Source organism: Orycteropus afer, unplaced genomic scaffold (assembly GCF_000298275.1).
Source record: "Orycteropus afer afer isolate SDZICR_OR568_19922 unplaced genomic scaffold, OryAfe1.0 scaffold00213, whole genome shotgun sequence".
Classification (NCBI taxonomy): domain Eukaryota; kingdom Metazoa; phylum Chordata; class Mammalia; order Tubulidentata; family Orycteropodidae; genus Orycteropus; species Orycteropus afer.
The window spans coordinates 2,024,096-2,045,203 of record NW_006921800.1 but is presented as its reverse complement, the minus strand read 5'-3'; the positions used below and the strand labels follow the sequence as shown (position 1 = coordinate 2,045,203).

Genomic DNA, 21,108 nt, shown 5'->3' with positions numbered 1-21,108 from the left:
GATAGAATACACAGGAATTAGATTGACTACATCTGTGGAAAGAGGAGATGTAGAAGCTCAATATCTTAAGTTGTGGGATGACATCAAGAACTTCATATATGAATAAAGCAAAAGGTCACTAGAGAGACAGGAAAGAAAGAAAAGACCAAAGTAGATGTCAGAAGAAACTCAGAATCTTGCTCTTGAACAGAGAGTAGCTAAAGTGAAATGGAAGAAACCACAAGGTAAAAGAGCTGAACAGAAAATTTCAAAGGGTGGCTTGAGAAGAAAAAGTAAAGTGTTACAATGAAATGTGCAAAGACCTGGAGTTAGAAAACTAAAAGGGAAGAACATGCTTGGCATTTCTCAAGCTGAAAGAACTGAAGAAGAAAATTTAAGTCTTGAGTTGCAATACTGAAAGATTCTATGGGCAAAATATTGAATGATGCAGGAAATGTCAAAAGAAGGTGGAAGTATTACACAGAGTCACTGTACCAAAAAGAATTCAGTCATTTCAGGAGGTAGCATATAATCAAGAATCAATGGTATTGAAGGAAGAAGTCCAAGCTGCACTGAAGGAACTGGCATAAAACAAGGCTCCATAAATTGATGGAATACCCACTGAGATGTTTCACATGCATCACTGGAGGCGCTCACTCATTTATTCCAAGAATTTTGGAAGACAACTACCTGGCAAACCAACTGGAAGAAATCTATAATTGTGCCCATTCCAAAGGAAGGTGATCCAACAGAATGTGGAGATTATTGAACATATCATTAATATCAATGATATTAGAGGGAGTGAGTAGTTGGACCTGTGGGCTTGGGACCATAGTTACAGGGGACATCAAGCTCAATTGGCATAACATACTACACAAAAATATTGTTCCACATCCTACTTTGACAAGTACTGACTGGCATCTTAAAAGCTTGCAAGTGGCCATCTAGATGCAACAATGGGTCTCTCCTTATCCAGAGCAAAGAAGAATGAAGAAAACCAAAGACACATGGAAACAATTAGTCCAAGGAACTGGTACACCATGTGATCCTCAGCCTATACAACTATGAGACCAGAGCTAGATGGTGCCCGTCTACCACTGTCAAACACTCAGAGGGGCTTCTATGTAGGAGATCCTGGACAGAGTGGAAGAACAATGTGGAACAAAACTCAAAATCATAAAAAAAAGAGAGACCCGATTGGCTGGTCTGATAGAGCCTGACAGAACACTGAGACTATGGCCCCTAGCTGCCCTTCAGGTTTGAATTGAACCCATCCATTCCAAACAAAAGACAGGCATATGAGCTGAACATTTACATTAGGTAGATATACTCCTTGGAGAGATCAATCATAGGAGAATAGAAGGGCTGCGTATGCACAGGGAGACAGCTCGGGGGGGCAGGAGTGCATGGGAGGGAAGGACACAGGGAAGAGGTAACTATGGGGAGAAAGTGGGAAGGAGCTGTTGCATTTTGGGAAATTGCAGTCAATGTCATGAGACAAAGTGTATGTAAGCTACTGTATGGAAAATGAATTTGCTCTGTAAACTTTCATTCAAATCATAAGAAAAATTAAAAAAAAATGAAGTGAGGATGATGAGACTTCATGTCTTATACTCCAGTCCCTGTAAAAGGACATCATGATTGGTCAAGTGTAGGGTCAGCAGAAAAGAAAAATATCCTCACTGAGATGCACTGACACAGTGGTTATTATAATGGGCTCAAGCATAGCAATGATTATAGGATGGCACAGGACTGGGCAGTGTTTCATTCTGTTGTATAGGATTGCTATGAGTCAGAACTGGCTCAATGGCAAGGAGTTTTTTTTTTTTTTTTTTTTTAATTTAATCTCATAAATATCTCCAAGAATCTATAGACATATTATTATATTATTATATTCATATTATTATAAGAGTTTAGCAGGTAGATAGATATCAGTTAAAAAACAAGTATCAAACGCATTATTATATACCTGCAATAAATGGTTGGAGACTATAATATTTGAAATGTCCATTTATAACTAGAAAAAAGAAAATAAATGTAAGTTACTTGTGAATAAACTAACTAAATACATCCAAAATGTTTTGGAAAAAATGTAAAACTTCACTGAAAGACATTAAAATTGATAAATACATAAGGATATACGTTATGTTGATAGAAAAACTATTCAATATTATGAAAATGTTAATTCCCCCAAAATTGATTTATAGAGTAAATGCATTTCCAATCAAATCCCAACAATGTTTTTCCTTTATTGAGAAATATGTTAAGCTAATTCTAAAGTTCATATCTGAAGAACTGTATTTTTATGCAATCATCACACACTTTATATGATTTTCATGAACTGCATAACCCTTCACGTATTAGTTTCCTTTGTGTGCTATACATGTTATATGATGTGTGTGCTATTTATGCAGATGCATTACATGGAAAAAATATAGGTGCTTAAGTTGAGGAGACTTGTCTTTATCAGATACCCAGACTTATTATTTGTGCTAATTAACAAAGTATGGTTTTGGCATCTAGATATTTAAATTGTCCATGAAGACATGAGAGCCCAGCAACCAACCATGAATGTATGGAAACCATGTATTGTTAGAGGTGACATTCACATTCATGTGGAGAGGAAGGAAAAAATAATACTTCACAAGAGGTAAAACATTAATTTCAGATGAAAATAAACTTAACTGTGAGGAAAGAAATTTCTCATTTCTCCAAGAAATTTGCATGACAGTTAACTGGCCTACCAAGTGGAAGAGATCCATATTTGTGCCATTTCAAAGAAAGGTGATCCAACAGAATGTGGTAATTATCTAACAATATCATTTATATCACATGAAAGTAAAATTTTGCTGAAGATAATTCAAAAATGGTTATAGCCGTATATTGACAGGGAACTGCCAGAAATTCAAGCTGGATTCAGAAGAGGATTTGGAATGAGAGATATCATTGCCAATGTCAGATGAATCTTGGCGGAAATAAAGAATGCCAGAAAGATATTTACCTGTGTTTTATTGTGTATGCAAAGGCATTTGACTGTGTGAATCACAACAAACTATGGATAACATTGTGAAGAATGTGAATTCCAGAACACTTAACTGTGTTCATGAGAAACTTGTGCATAGACCAAGAAGCAGTCATTCGAGCAGAAAAAGGGGATAGTGCATGGTTTAAAATCAGGAAAGGTGTGTAAATGGGTTGTATCCTTCATCATATTATTCAATCTGTATGCTGAGCAAATAATCCAAGAAGCTGGACTATACAAAGAAGAATGAGGCATCAGGGTTGGAGGAAGATTCATTAACTAGTTGCAATATGCAGGTGACACAACCTTGCTTACTGAAAGTGAAGATGACTTGAAGCTTTTACTGATGAATATTAAAGACTACAGCATCAGTGTAGATTACACCTAAACATCAAGGGAAGAAAACAACAACAACAACAAAAGCTCCTCACAACTGGACAAATGAGAAACATGATAAATGGAGAAAAAATTGAAGTTATCAAGGACTTCATTTTATTTACTTGGATCCACAATCAACACCATGGAAGCAGTAGTCAAGAAATCAAACAATGTATGATATTGGGAAAATCTAGTACAAAAGACTTCTTTCAAGTGTTAAAGAACAAATGAAGATCACAGAAAATTAATTCATTTGAATTGTGGTGTTGGCACAGAATGTTGAACGTATCATGAGTGCTAGAAGAACAAACAAATCTGTCTTGGTGGAAATGTAGTGGGGTTGCTCCTTGTAAGTGAGAACTGCCAGGCTTTGTTTCTCATACTTTAGCATGTTGTCAGAAGGGACCAGTTCCTGGAGTAGTGTATCATGATTGATATTGTAGAGGGTCAGTGCAAAAGTGGAAGATCCTTAATGAGATGGATTGACACAGTGGCTGCAATGATGGTGTGATAGTTGGAGCTGTGTGTCAACTTGGCTGGACCACAATTCTGTGCAGTTTAAGAAATAATGATGTGGGTTGTTCCCACGATGGGATCAGATTATGCATTTTGAGCAGCCAATCTATTGAAAGGGAGCTTCCCTAGGGGTGTGCCCTGCTTCCAGTATATTTATGGACATCCTGGGAAAACAGATACTCTTCTGTGGATCGGGATTCTGTTGTGTTGCCTACAACTGTCCATGAGCGAACAATCTACCAGGGGATCTTGGATTCATCATTCGTTGGAGTCAACAGCCTGCCACCCTTGAGCTCCTCTGCCCCTGCAGCTGCGTGAGTCGGGAAGAGCCTCCAGCTTGACGTTTGATCCAAGAACTTGGGACTTGACAGCTTCTATAAGTGTGTAATCTATTTTCCTAAGATAATTTTTTTTTCCTCTCTCTCTCTATAAGCTTTACTGGTTTTGTTTCTCTAGAGAACCCAGTGTAACACATATGGGCTCAAGCATGGCAATGATTATGAGGACGGTGCAGGACTAGGCAGTGTTTTGTTTTGTTTTGTTGTACCTCTGGTGGCATAGTGCCTAAGGCATTTGACTGCTAACCAGAAGGCTGGTGGGTCAAACCCACCAGCTACTCTTCAGAAGGAAGGTTGAGAAATCTGCTTCTGCAGTGACACTACCTTGGAAACCCAAGGAGGGGTCCCTATGAGTTAGGTGTGACTTGATGGCAGTGAGTTTGTTTTTTATTTTTGGTTTAGGGTCACTATGAGTCAAAAAGGAGCTCTGGCACATAGCAACAGCATGAGAAATGAAATTTAGAAAAATAAATATGAATTAATCTTTTTGATTTGAGGATGGAAATGGATTATTTAAACAAGATTCAAAATGTGGTAGACACATGTTATAAACTGAATTGTGTCCTCCAAAAAGATATATTTAAATCCTAAACTCTGTTCTGGTGAATCAAAGAATTTTTCTTTGATGTTGTCAGTACTTTTAATGAGATCATACTGGAATAAGGTGAGTCTTAATCTCTTCTGAGTAGTGTCTTATAAAGGGGGAGAACAAGAGAGAGTCACACAGGGAGAAAATGCCATGTGTAGATGCATCTAGAAGCAGCAAAGGAGCACCAATGATTTCCAGTAACTACTAGAAGATAGTATAGCAGAATGGAGGAATTCTCTCAGAATCGTCAGAAGTAGTCAACATGGTCAATACCCTAATTTGGACTCTAGCCTCCACAATCATAGGACAATACATTTCTTTCTTTAAAGCCACCTACTTTGTGGTATTTTGTTATTCAGCCCTAGGAAAGTAGTAAGAGAACATAAGATTTTTTTACACATTTGATTTTATTATATCTATTTTGTTCATCAAAAGACACAATGAAGAACTAATAAACTCTCAAGAGCCTGGGAGGAGATACTTGTAGTACATATAACCAACAAAGGATTGGTATCTAAAATACATAAAAGATCCCTGTGAATCAACAAGAAAAAGACAAGCAACAGAAAAATGGACAAAAATGCATTGATTGGTATTTCACAGAAGAGGAAACACAAATTACCATAAATAAATGGAAAATCATCAAGCTCATTAAAAATCAAGGGTATACAAATTAAGATCAAAATGAGATGCTATCTTACTGTTATTATATCGGCAAAAATAATAAGTCTGACAATATCAACTCTTGGTGAAGATGTGAAGTATGAAAATTCTTATGCATTGTTGGTAAATGGTTACAACTATTTTGAAAAAAAAAAGCATAACTTTAGAATTGATCATGTATGTAGATTTTCATCAGGAAATTCTACTTCTAAGTGTATGACCTAGGGACACTCTTGCAACTGTACACTTAAAAGAATATTCATAACAATGTTTGTAATAACAAAACTCTGGACAAAAAAAAAAATCCACAAAACAGAAGAATGGATAAATATGTTGTGATATATTTACGTTCTTAAAACACTCAAGAAAAGGAAGGGAAAACAACATCATGTTTAAGCATACATACAAATGTGGTAAAAGTATGAAGAAAAGTAAGGGAGTGCTAAACACAAAATTTAGGATTGTAGTTACCTCTGAGGATGAAGCATAAAAGTAGCTGTGACGTGACTGACAATTTTCTAATTCACTAGAACATGGTGGCGATGTCATGAGGACACAATTTATTATGCTAATTAACTTACTATATTCTTTTATAAGTATCAAATTTGACATAATAAAATGCCAAGTCTCTTTAATTTAATTTTTTTTTCTTAAATTTGGCTTTTAACTTACTATTTGGTAGCTTTTACTTCACAGTCTTCCTAATTCAGCTGCAAAGAAAACTTACAACTTATAATGCAGGTAAGGAATCTCATTATTTGAATTTGATAACCATGCATTAAAACAAAACAGAATGCACAGTATAATTCCAATTTGGTCAATAGAAATATCTATAAATAGACACATCTAAGCATTCGTATCATGTCATGGTTATGCTAAAATAAAATTTGAATCTCATTTCTCTGACCTTCCTTCAGCTTGTATAGCAGATCAGGAATTGAGTCTTTCCTGGGATTCCAGGCCACCCCACCTACAATTATTCCTTTAAGGAGTCCCACTGTCAGGAAGGGGGGCGAAAGGGATCGCCCATGTAACCAGAGATGCTACTCCAGTGACCATTCCAATTCCTGTTTTCCTCTTCCATGATCAATTTCACAGGGCTGCTGCCCAGGCTGATGCCCTCTTTCTCTGAACTCTCATCCATAGAGACTGTCAGCTTCTTCTGGGCTTGGCTTGTCTCTCTTTCTGGCTTGCAGAAAAGTTCATTTTGCTTCTCATGAGTAACTCTTTTGATGGATGTTCCTAAGGCAGAGTTGTTGGGGCTCTAAGTGACACTTTCCTCATACCAAAGACCTCAAGAGGGAGACACTGAGGGAGGTTGGGAGTTGAAAGCTGAGGTTGAATTAGGAATGGTCAACCATGACTTCATACTGTTCCTGGATCCACAAATCCTATCATCTTCCAGGCTCTGACACTCAACCTGATCCATTTGTGGATTTGTGAGTTTTTAGTCACTCATGGTGACTTGCTTTTGGGGCTCTATTATTTATTCCACTAGTCCAGGCCCTTTAGGGACACTTAGTTTATTGGATACATCTATGTATACCTGAAATACATGCCTACCATATAGGTTTTCTGGGTTTCTTGACAACTGTTATTTCAGTGTCCCTGGCAGATCTACCATAGTTGGGAAGTTTCTGATTATTCCATTACCATTAAAAGGCTGTTCTGGCCAGAGTACACATAGGGGTTCAGGGGTTGATGTGACCCAACTCCACACATCAAATAATAGTGTCCCATCTCTGACTCAACCCTGGATAATACTTATCTGCCTTCATAAAAAAAAAAAAAAAAAATGGAGGACAATGGTTATATCGTACCACAAAATATTAATAATGGTAGTATAAAATTATGCGATTACAGATTTTTAAAAAAATTTTTACACTCCTTTTAACTTTTTACATTTGCGTAAGTAAGCATATCTGCTAATTTTATATTCAAGAAGATAAGCCATGAAAGAAATAGAATTTTTTAAAAAATAAAATAAAGACTCTATTAGGTCCCAAATTTTGGACAACATCTCTGTTGATAGTTGCCACTAGAGACACAAGGCAATTCCTTTTGTTTAGAATTTTCCATTATTACAAAAGCATCCATAATCAGATCTTCCTTTTTTCATACCTTATTTGGGATATTTACATTGTTTCTCAAGCAAGCAAATGCCTGTTCTCATTGAGTTTTCATATTCTATCTTTTGTTTAGTGATTGTCTTCTCCATGTCTTCTCTGTGTGTCTCTTTACCACGTCATGTAAAATGAATCATCTAATGGTAACCTCTTCAGTGTCAATAACTAGCTACAGAATGGAATTTAAACCCTTCTCTCCCACATGACATTGTTTCTAGAGGACTCTTGTCAGAGAAAATTATCTTATTGTCTCATTAAATCTTGTCACTGTCAGAGAAATGACAGCTAAGTCCACACATATGACTAATAACAGCCAGACATTTGATTTAAAGTGAAAAACATTAGACATGTGAAGTTCCATAATTATACTCTCCAAATAACTGAGCATTATCAAAAAAATGCTCCCAGGAAAATTACAAAAGTATTCAATTGCATGTAGTATTAAGGGTTCCAACAGATAAAAATTGTTTCTATTTAGATGATAACTTCTTGGATTCCATAAAGTACACATTAACATGGCACAAATTGTTAATCGCTGAACTACTGGCAAAAGGTTCACTGTTCAAAGCCACCCAGAGATGCCTTGGAATACAGTCCTGGAGATCTGCTGCCAAAAGATCACAGCTTGCAAACCCTGTGGACCAGTTCTACTCTGCACACATGGGATTGCCATGAGTCAGAATAGACTTGATGGCAATCAGTTGACACCATCGTTATTAGTGAATCCAAAAATTGTCCAGTTCTCTGTGGCTTAATATATTGTTAAACAATCCCTTTGACTCCCAGATTTCATTGTATTTTTTATATTTTGCAAACATAAATGTGTATTTGATGATTTAATACGTGGTGTTACAAAGACAGAGGAAAAGAAATAATCTTCTGTGGTGTATTTACCAAGTTCAGAAAATGCATTTGCTTACCAGCTCACTGAACTCATTATTGCCTAGGTCAAGTCTTTCCAACTGGGCCAGTTTGTGCATTGACCTACAACAGACGGAGAGAATATATTGTGAGGCAGTGTATGATACATTGCTCCGAAAGACATTCTACACATCCCCTATCAGATGTGCCTGATTTCATAGTGCACAAAAACAGGGGTGTTCTCAGAAGGAAGTAAATTGCAAATAAAGAGAATTTTATGCAAACTTCCACTGGAAACTTTTAGTTGCTTACCATGATCTATAAGCTTGATTCTCAAATACTAGTCTATGGTTAGACTACAGGGTTGGCTGTTTAACAAAAACATGGTTTTTACACCGGTAAGAAGTATAAGGTGGGGCCTCACGGTACGTCCTTTTAGCAACTCCACAAGTTTGGGAACAATGAATGAAGCCAATTCTTAGAAAAGAATTCTAAAATTCCAGAAAAAGGCCACTATTTCATCATTAGCCTTACATTTTATTACTCTTCTAAATGAACTCTTGTTATAGACAAATTATTGTAGCATATATGCTCCACATAACATACATGCTGCTACAGCTCTTAATTGAAAACCTTGAGCAAGAGTTGATGCTCTAGCGCAATATAAGTACCATAAGCTTGCCTCAAACCACTCTCAAGGACACATACAACATAAGAAAGATAATATTTTTTTGAGTTGAAGTACTATATCTCCCCATTTAAGCAGAATAATTTATCTCCTAAGTCCTGCCTAGACAGAAACTTTAGCTGTATCACTGACTCAATTATTAAAAATTTTAGCTTCTTTATCTTTAAAATGGATATAGTAATTATCTTATAAGGGTTTTATGAGCATTATGTGAAAAACTTCTGAAATCCAGACACTGTCCAAAACCAAAAAACCAAACTCACTGCCATTGAGTCAGATGCAACTCATAGTAGCACCTCGTTAAGTTTCTGAGGCAGTATCACTACGGAAGTAGATTGCCCCATCTTCCTTCCAAGGACTAGTTGGTGGGTTTGAACTACCAGCCTTCTGGTTAGCAGTCAAATGCCTTAGGCACTACACCACCAGAGCTCACACTCAGAAATGCAAGCATATGTGTGTGTCTGTCATTTCTTCACTCAGTAACTGTTACAGAGATGTTATTACATGCTTTGCAATCATCTGGGGGAGCTCTGTTGGTGTAGTGCCTAGGCATTTGACTGCTAACCAGAAGGTTGGTGGCTCAAATCCACCTGCCACTCTGCAGAAGGAAGATTGGGCAATCTACTTCTGTAAAGATCTACCACCTTGGAAATCCAAAGGGGGTCACTATGAGTCAGAATCGACTTGATGGCAATGAATTTGGTTTTTCTTTTTTTGGTATTCAATCTTCAGGTGTCTGGAGTATAGCAGTGAACAAAACAGGCAAAACTTCTTGTATAGAATTTCTTTAAATTTCAGTCTATGTATGCAGGGAAGGGAATGGAAGAGGAAAGAGGTCCAAGAAAGTTATATAATTTGAACAGCCAGCAAAGAAATGACATAGGAGTCTGGAGATAACCAAGGGAGTCAGTGTAGATGGAGATGGGAATAGGTCTAATGGAAATGAGGATGAGGCAACAAAGAAGACTAAAGAATGCTCAGGCACATAAGAGAAAACCACTAAGAGTGGCTTTGTCCTGGAAGCCAGGTAAAGAGTTTCAAGGTAGAAAATCCAACCAAAAACCACACTCACTGCCGTGGAGTTGATTCTGACTCACAGTGATGCCCACTGGGTTTCAGAGGTGATAAATCTTTATGGAAGTAGATTGTCCATCTTCCTTCCACAGAGCAGTTGGTGATTTGAACGGACAATCTTCTGGTTAGAAATCAAATGCCTTAGTCAGTGCACCACCAGAGCTCTTTATGACAAAAGCTGTTGATATATGGATATATATGACATATGGAAATTAGGAGCTCTGGTGGCATAGTGCCTAAGACATTTGACTTCTAAGCAGAAGGCTGGAGGTTCAAACTTACTAGCCATTCCTTGGAAGGAAGTTTAGGCCATCTACTTCCTTAATGATATAGCTCCTTGGAAACCCAAGGAGGGGTCACTATGAGTTGGATCCTACTCAACGGCAGTGCCCTGACTTGAGAAGAGCAATTTTCTAAGTGTTAAGCCTTTGTTGACAGTTTTTCTTCCATTCAAAATGACTTTCCCTATTCATTTTTCAATAGCATTCATTCAATAACATAAATGTGTTTATTAGCTTTTATCTTCCAAGTTTTAGGGTGATCAAGATGATAGTCATGTTTCTATTCTCAAGTAGTTCATAATCTTGAGAAAAATGTCTAAGAGAATAGACAATTTCTACCCAAAAGGGTAAATACCATAGAAAATACATGTTTAGGCTGCAAGAGACCACAGAAGAAAAGTATTGTTCTAAACCTTGGAAGGTGTAAGTAAAGAACAGAAGGCTTGACTGAAGCTTCACTTTGGGGCAGTTTGCAAGTTACATGATCAGTGAAGGACTTTCAGGGAAAAATAATCAAAGATGTGGGTTGAAACAGCACAACAAAATGTGACCTTTTTTTAGAAACTGCAAGTTACAGAGCAGAGTAAAAAATAAGTCTATTTGTGGGCAAGGGCCAGATCATAAAGTTCTCACATGTAAAGCCCAGGAGTTAGAGTTATGGCTTGAAGACACTGGAGGTCTTTAATATTAAGTAAAAAGGAGATATAGTCTGGAAAAAAAAAAGTTTTCCAATGAGATTTTCTGAACTATTTCCTTTGAAGCAAAGATGGTGGAACTTTATTATTCTTACTTTGGACATGTCATCAACAGGGCCCAGTCCCTGGAGAAAGACATCATGCTTGGTAAAGCAGAGAGTCAGTGAAAAAGAAGGGACCCTCAATGAAACGGATGACACATTGGTGGCAACAACAGACTCAAACATTGCCACAATTGTTAGGATTGCATGAGACCAGGCAATGTTTCCTTCTGTTATATTTGAAGTTGCTATGAATGGGAGCCAACTTGATGGCCCCTAACAACAACAACAACAATATAAGTTGTTTCTGAAAATATTTTTTCTTCTATTTAATTTTATTTCATTTTATTTTTATGATCCTACTTTTCATCAACTTTTAATTACTGTCACCAAAGTTTCCTTCCATCATAACATTCTTACTTCCATTTTTGAAGTTATTTTCCCAGTATTATGTCTTATGTTTTACACCTTCAAAATTATTACATTCTTATTTCTGTTTTGAAGATTTCACGTCAATATGATTTCTTACATTTTACAACTTTAAAATTGACTGCTTTTGTTAACCCACCAAAGTTTAGATCATCCATAACACACACAGGAGCTCTGGTAGCATAGTGCCTAAAGCATTTGACTGCTAACCAGAAGGCTGATGGTTCAAACCCACCAGCCACTCCTTAGAAGGAAGATTAGGCAATCTACTTCCACAGTGATACCACCTTGGAAACCCAATTTATATTTTCATACTATCTGATATTCTCATTTCTTGGGATATATGAATCTACTGGACTCTAGAGACATTTACACTAAATACTGTTATTTTGGGTGAATTTTTGAAAAATTAAGTCCTTACTATCAAGCTATGACTTTGTAACATTTATCCAATTACAGATCTAGAAAAAGATTCCAGTTGGAGCAGTGAGGGAAAATAATGTAATAGCTTGAGACATCTGTCACTTTAATAAAATTATACTATGATTTTCTTTATATCAGATTCAGGGGTTTTATCTATTTAAATTTACAGTTATCTCATAAGCCACATAAATTTGGCAGTATTGTTGTCTGCCCATAAATTTCCAGTGTGTAATGGGTTTGCTGACTCTTGCAGGATTCTGCAAATTTTTGGCATGAGCTTATGCATTCCAGCTTTTAACTTGTCTTTGAAGTGTGCTCAAACACTCTTTCTAATTAGTGGCTATTCATGGGACAAGAACTGGGAAAACTCTTGGTTGTTACCAACTGACATATCTCTTATTGAAACTTAAGGAAGGAATATAGTGTCTTTTCACTCTTTTCAACCTGTGTCTTATGTTTAATGGACATTGACATATTATAATATAGACTTGCCTATTTTATACATTATCACTTCTTTGTTAATAATCTGTCTCTTAAAATATACCTCAAGTCATAAACTTTTTGGAAGGAATAGTTTTTCTTTACAACAAGGTACTAAAATTAGAAAGCCCAGAAATTGACATACTTTAAAAACTCAACTACTGAAATACTTCATCATGAAGAAATATAAATTTATATCTTTTGTAAGACAGAAAGCATATTAAAAATCTAGAGCCTGATGGCAAATAAAACATAATCTCTATGATTAAATGTTTTATATAAAAATCTTTCCTTGATCATTACTGTATCATAAACCAATATCACAGCTATAATTTTTATGTATACTTCCAACATTTACATTTAATATCCTCTTAAAAAGAACAATAACAACAACAAAGTCAAGCTGATTTTCTGGCTTTTTCCACAAAGATGTACAAAACACCTATTATTATTACATCAAAGGATATTAGGAAAATTTAATTTTTACAGCATTTTGTTAACACTTATCCATTAAGATAGATGCCTGTCTTTTTAAGATTTAAATTATTTGAATAAACATTTTTTAAAATTTTATTGTGATTTGGGTGAAAATTTACAGAGCAAATTCATCTTCCATACAGCAGTTCACATACACTTTGTCTCATGACATTGACTGCAATTTCCCACAATGCAACAACTCTCTTCCCACTTCCTCCACATAGTCACTTCTTCCTTGTGTCCTTCCCTCCCACGCACTCCTGCCCCCAAGTTGTCTCCCTGTGCATACACAGCCCTTCTATTCTCCCATGATTGTTCTCTACAAGGAGTGAATCTACCTAATGTAAATGTTCAGCTCCTGCAGCTATCTTTTATTTGGCTAGAAGCCACAGGAGTAGGTTCAATTCCAGACCTGTAGGGCAGCTGGACACCATAGTCTCAGGGGTTCCAGCAGGATCTACCAGACCAGCAAACCTCATCCCCTTTCTTTATTTATGATTTTGAGTTTTGTTCCACATTGTTCTCCCAATGCAGTAGTTGACAGTGGTAGCTGGGAACCATCTAGTTCTGGTCTCATAGTCATATAGGGTGAAGATCACATAGTATATCAGTAGCTTGTACTAATTGTTTCCATGCATCTTTGGTTTTCTTCATTTTTGCTCTGGATGAGGAGAGAACCATCATTACATCTAGATGGCCGCCTACAAGCTTTTAAGATCCCAGTTGCTACTTGCCAAAGTAGGGTGTGGAACAATGTTTTTGTATATTATATTATGCCAATTGAGCTTGATGTCCCCTACAACCATGGACCCAAGCCCATTGATCTGACTTCTTGCTCCCTCTGGGTAGCTGGCTGTGGCCAAGATGTGGCTACAACCTTGTCCCTTGTCAGCTCTATATGCCTAGAAATTCTTACACAACATACAAATACACTTGTAGAAACATTGTCTTGCAACCCTATACATGGTCATGGGCATCCTCACCTTTGCATAGACCTACCTAACTGTTGAATAAACATTTTAAATACATAATTTATATTGTTGTTGTTGTTGTTATGTGCTGTCGAGTTGGACCCTACTCATAGTGACCCCTCCTTGGGTTTCTGAGGCAGTATCACTGCGGAAGTAGATTGCCCATCTTCCTTCCGAGGAGTGGCTGGTGGGTTTGAACCACCATTAAGCTGTCACATATTTTGAGTATTTCCTTAGTTTTTTTTTTTTTTTTTTAATATATAACATTTAAGATCTTAGGTTTATTTTGCAACATCTTATAGGAATATTTTTTCTATTCTATAATTACTTAGTTCTAATTAAATGGAAATGCACAATGGTTAAGCATTCAGCTGCTAACTAAAACATTGGTTGTTAGAACCCACCAGAGACTCAGTGGGAAAAAGACCTGGTGATCTGCTCTTGTAACGATCACAGCCTAGGAAAGCCTGTGAGACAACTCTACTCAGCTGACACATAAGGTTGTTACAAATTGCAATCTGTATTTGTGCCTATTCCAAAGAAAGATAATGCAACAGAATGTGGAAATAATCAAACAATATCATTAATATTATACACAAGTAAAATTTTGCTGAAGATATTAAAAATGATTGTAGGAATACATTGATAGAGAATAGCCAGAAATTCAAGAGGAGGCTGTGGAACAAGGGATGTTAGATGGATCTTGGCTAAAAGCAAAGGATACCAGAAAGATGTTTACCTGTGTTTTATTAAGTATGCAAAGGCATTCAGCTATGTGGATCATAACAAATTATGGATAACATTGTGAAAAATGGGAGTTCCAGAGCACTTAATCGTGCTTATGAAGAACAAGTACATAGACCAAGAGGCGACTGTTTGAACAGAACAAGGGGATATTGAACAATTTATAATCAGGAAAGGGGTGTGTCAGGGTTGTAACTTCACTGTAATTATTCAATCTGAATACTCAGCAAAATAATCTGAGAATCTAGAGTTTATGAAGAAGAATATTGCATCAGGATGGGAGGAAGACTCACTAACAACCTGCAATATGCAGGTGACACAACCTTGCTTGCTGAAAGTGAAGACTTGAAGCCCTTACTGATGAAGATCAAAGACTACAGACTTCAGTATGGATTACATCTCAACATAAAGAAAACAAAAATTCTCAAACTGGACCAAGAAGCAACATCATGAAAAATGCAGAAAAGACTGAAGTTGTCAGAGATTTCCTTTTACTTGGATTAACAAGCAGCGCTTATGGAAGGAGCAGTAAAGAAATCAGACTGCATATTTCATTGGGAAAATCTGCTACAAAATGACCTCTTTAAAATGGGAAAGAGCAAAGATGGGACTTTGAAGAGAAAGGTGTGCCTGACCCAAGCCATGGTCTTTTCAATAGCTTATGTGCATATGAAAGCTGAATAAAGAAGATCAAAGAAGAATCAATGCATTTGAAATGTGGTGGGGTGAAGAATAATGAAATAGCATGGACTGCCAGAAGAATGCACAAATCTGCCCTGCAAGAGGTGCAACTGGAATGCTCCTGGGAAGCAAGAATGGCCAGACTTCATCTCACCTCCGTTGGTCATTTTGTCAGGAGGCATCAGTTCCTAGAGAGGGATATCATGCTTGGTAAAGTAGAGGCTCAGTAAACAAAGGTGAAGACCTTCAACAAATGGATCTACACAGTGTTTGGGATGACAAGCTCAAACCCAGCAGAGTATGAAGATAGGTGCAGGATGGAGCATTGTTGCATTTTCTTATACACAAGATTGCTTTGAGTCAGAGCTGACTCAGCACCTAACAACAACAAGTTGTAATCATACTGACCACACACAACAACAATTTAATGCAAGACTATGAAAAAAAGATACCGTGTGAAGAAATACACTGACAAGAATACTTCTGATTTATGTGTAAGGCATACTTGTTTAATGAAACACAGATTTAAATGTAAAATTCTACCAGAAGTATAGCAATAGGTTTAGAACAAATTTTGCAGTACTCCTTTTAAGTAAAGGTCTAATTAATTGGGGAAAATCCTGCATTTTATTAAGTCTCTATAGTTTTCTTGCATTTAGAACTGTACACATCCTGTACATAATTTTCTCACCAAGAAAAACTTATTGTGCATTCTCAACTCATGACAATGCTACTAAGACTTTACTGTGCTTTCGAGGCCTTTTGAAGGCTTTGTGGGCAAGGAAAGTGTCATATAATCAGGAACTATGACAATTATCTTTGTGGATGGCTGCAATGCAGGAACTGAAGCTCCTTGCAGTGCATCTGTCTAATAAAAGGTTATATGAAACATATGCAGCTATGAAGATTTTCACTAAAACATGTTGCAACCTACATTGTATGCTTATGAAGAGATTTTGAAAGCTACTGAAAAAATACTCAAGCAGAGTTAAGCTGTTTTAAAATTTATAGATAATTAGGTAGGGGAAAAAAACCATCAACAAAGTGTGTGTGTATGTGTGTGTATGTGTGTGTGCATCTAATGTTTCTGACTCATTGTATCCTAGATTTATTTCATAGAAAATCTCAGTACTTCATATATAGGGCTTTCTGAATATTAGTTAATATATTTTTACATATATTTGGTTTTAGATTGTGGATACCCTAACTGATGTATAATATCAATGCAACATTCTGACTAAAATGAATGTGAACTTTAGAAGATAAAGACCTTTGAAGACAACCTTCCTAGGTAGAATGACCAGCTTCCCATGCTACAGTTATTTACCTCCCCTTTCTTCTTGCCCATAGAACATTCCCTATGTCAGAAACTGAAATTTCCAGAGAGTCACTTTCTTAGTTATCTACTGTTGTTATAAAAGAATACCAATAATGGATGGCTTTAACAAACAAATTATTTTCTCACAATTTAGGAGGCTAGAAGTCCAAATCAGGGTGCTGGTTTTAGGGCAAGGCTTTCTCTCTCTGTTGGCTCTGGAGGAAGATCTGGGTAATCTTCATGTGGTTTGACATCTCTTTTCTCCCATAGCTGCTGGCCTAAACTTCTCCTTTTATCTCTTGTAAGGTAATGACTCAAGACACACCCTACATTAATCTTCCCTCAATTACAAAACAGAAAATTCATTCCTAAATGAGATTATACCATAAGCATAGAGGTTAGGATTTACAACACATTTTTTTTTTTTTAAATATGTTTTGGGGCACAACTCAATCCATAACACTCAGTCTCCAAACCTTGGCATCTAGTATGTGGGCACATGATACAGTTCTGGTCACTTGAGTAGGAAAAGGAATCTTTGGGTGAAATTCTGAGAAAGATTTTCTCTGATTTTAAAAAGATAAGAGGGTAAAGCATGAGATCATATTTCCTGTCTTCCTTTCTTTCTTTCTCACACTTTGTCATGGTAGGATGAGAATGTGATGTCTGGAGTTGCAGCAGGCATTGTGGAACCATGGATGTAAGCCTGGGGATGAAAAGTATAAGGACAGAAGCCACCATATTGGGAACAGCTGTCTAGAAAGATGGACACTCTAGGTCTTTGGTTAAATCAATTAACCTGCTGGAACTGCTTACCTTAATACTTTATTATAGGCAACAATATAAATACCATTTAAAAGAGTGACTTTTGCTCAATTCTGTTCCTTGTAGCAAAAGCATAATTATACATCCATCCTTGAACTCTAAAAGTGTTACCCTGTTGGTAGCAGAAGTAAAGCAGAAGTGAAGGTCTTTTTAGTCCTAGGAAACACTGATATACCAAGTATTTTTTTTTAAAATTGTAATTTAGTATTTTACATTGCAGTAGATTTTAGATACAAATAATAAAAAAATGAAACAATTTTAACACTTTTGTTCTGGATTAGAAAAATCATTTTGGTAATGACAAATCTGGTCTTTTGAGATCAGAGCGATTAGGCAAGAAAAAGAAATAAAATATGTCCAAATTGGAAAGGAACAATGAAAACTATCTGTGTTAACAGACGACAAGGTCCTATATTTAGGAAATTCAAGTAATCCACAAGAAAGCTGCTAGAACTAAATAAACAATTTCAGCAAAGTTTCAGAGCACAAGATCAACACACAAAAATCAGTGTTTTCTTTAACACACCAAAAATGAACAGACTAAGAAAGAAACTAAGTAAGGAATCTAACTTGTTTAGATATAAATTTAACTAATAAGAAACAGTTGTACACTGAAAACTACAAAACATTACTGAAAGAAGTTAAAGAAGACTTAAATGGTAAACATTCCATGTTCATCACTTGGAAGGCTTAGTATTGTTAGGATCTCAATATTACTTAAAGTGATCTCCAGATTCAATGGAATCTCTATCAAAATCTCAAATCTTTTTTACATAATTTGAAAAGCCAATCTTCAAATTCATATGGAATTGCGAAGGGCACTGAATAGCCAAAACAATCTTAGAAAAAAGAAGAGCAACCTTGCAGGAGTCATCATACTTCCTGATTTCATTTTTTTCCCCCCACAAAGCAACAGTAATCAAAACAGTGTGGTATTGGCATCAAAAAACAAAAAACAAAAAACAAACAAACAAAAAAACACCTCACTGCTGTCGAGTCAATTAAGCTCATAATGACCCCTCCTTGGATTTCTGAGGCGGTATCTCCACGAAAGTAGATTGCCCAATCTTCTTTGCACAGAATGGCTGGTGGGTTTGAACCGCCAGCCTTCTAGTTAGCAGTCAAATGCCTTATACTGGCATAAAGATACACAAATAGACCAATGGAATAGAATTCAGAATCCAGAAATGAACACATACCATTATGGTCAATTGATTTTTGACAAAGGTGTCAAGTTCAATCAATGGGGGAAAGAATAGTCTCTTCAACAAACTGTGCTGAGACGAGTGAATTTCCACATGCAAAAGAATAAACTTGGAACTCTACCTCACACCATATATGAGAATTAAGTAAAACTGCATCAGACCTAAATATAAGAGCTATGGCCGTAAAATTAACAAAAGAAAACATAAGGATAAGTTTTCATGATTCTGATTTGGCAATGAATTCTTAGATATGATACACAAAATATGGCCAATAAGAGACACAATAGATAAGTTGGACTTCATTAATATTAGAAACTTTTGTGCATCAAAGGACATTATCAAGAAAACAAAAAGACAACTTACAAAATGGGAGGACATATTTAAGAATCATGTATCTGATAAAGGCTTATTGTCCAGACTATATAAAGCATTTCTACAACTCAACAACAAAATAAACAACTCAATTAAAAAATGGTCAAAGGATCTAAATAGAAATTTCTCCAAAGAAGATATACAAATGGCCAATAAGGACATTAACAAAGGTTTAACATTATTAGTTACTAGGGAAATACAAGTCAAAATCACAATGAGATACCACTTCAAAACCGCTGTTGTTAAGTGCAGTCGAGTTGGCTCCGACTCATAGTGACCCTATATACAACAGAGCAAAACACTGCTTGGTCCTATGCCAGCCTCACAATCCTTGCTGTACCTTAACCCATAGTTGCAGCCACTGTATAAATCCATCTTCTTGAAGGCATTCCACTTTTTTGCTTATCCTCCTCCACTTTACCAAGCATGATATCATTCTCCAGGAAATGGTCACTTCTGAAAACATGACCAAAGTAGGCGAGATGAAGTCTGGTCATTCTTGCTTCCAAGAAGCATTCTGGCTGCACTTCTTCCAGGACAGATTTGTTGGTTCTTTTGGTAGTCCATAGTACTTTCAGTATTCTTTGCCAACATCACAACTGAAAAGCACCAACTCTTCTTTAGTCTTCCTTATTCATAATCCAGCTTTCACATGGATATAAAGTGATTGTAAACATCATGGTTTGGGTTAGGCATACCATAGTCTTCAAAGAGACATCTTTGCTCTTCAGTACCTAAAAGAGGTCTTTTGCAGCACATTCACCCAGTGCAATACATTATCTGATTTCTTGACTGCTGCTTCCATTGATGTTGATTGTAGAATCAAGTAATATGAAATCTTTGACAACTTCAGTCTTCTCTCCATTTATCATGATGCTGCTTTTTGGTCCAGTTGTTTTGTTTGGATTTTTGTTTTCTTTATGCTGAGATGTAATTCATACTGAAGACTATAGTCTTTAATCTTCATCAGTAAGTGCTTCAAGTCATCTTCATTTTCAGCAAGCAAAGTTGTGTCATCTACATATCAGAGGTTGTTAATTACTCTTCCTCCAATCCTGATGCCATGTTCTTCTTCACACAGTCCAGCTTCTTGGATTATTTGCACACCATTCAGACTGAATAAGTATGATGAAAGAATACAACCCTGATACACTCTCTTCCCGATTTTAAACCATGCAGTATCCTCTTGTTCTATTCAAATGACAGCCCCCTGGTCTATGTACAGGTTCATCATGAACACAAATAAGTGTTCTGGAGTTCTCATTATTTTCAATGTTATCCATAATTTGTTATGATCCACACAATAGAATACCTTTGTGTAGTCAATAAAACACAAGTAAATATCTTGCTGGTATTTGCTTTCAGCCAAGATCCATCTGACATCAGCAATAATGTCCCTCATCCCACATCTTCTTTTGAGTTCAGCTTGTATTTCTGGAAGTTCCCTGTCTATGTATTGCTGCAACCATTTTTGCATTATCTTCAGGAAAATTTTACTTGTGTGTGATATTAATGATATTGTTTGATAATTTCTGTGTTCTGCAGGATCAACTCTCTTTGGAATGGGTACAAATGTGGATTTCTTCCAAACAGTTGGCCAGGTGGCTGTCATCCAAATTTTTTGGCATAGATGAGTAAGTACCTCAAGTGCAGAATCCATTTGTTGAAACATCTCAATGGGTTTCCCATCTATTCCTCAAGCTTTTTTTTTTTTTTTTTTTCACCAATTCCTTCAATGCAGCTTCAATTTCTTCTTTCAGTAGCATTGGTTCTTGATCATATGCCACCTCCTGAAATAGATGAACATCGACCTATTCTTTTTGGTACAGTGACTCTGTGTATTCCTACCATCTTCTCTTGATGTTTCCTGCATCATTCAATATTTTGTCCATAGAATTCTTTCAATATTGCAACTCTAGTGTTGATTTTTTT

General features: G+C 36.3%; 1 protein-coding gene across 1 annotated transcript in view; it reads right to left on the bottom strand.

Annotated features, from left to right (window-relative positions):
• LRRC7 (leucine rich repeat containing 7) overlaps positions 1–21,108 on the bottom strand; it is a 601,965-nt gene that overhangs the window by 228,505 nt on the left and 352,352 nt on the right. The window contains 1 exon segment of the mRNA XM_007948315.2: positions 8,532–8,595. Coding sequence (XP_007946506.2) covers positions 8,532–8,595 — 64 coding nt within the window.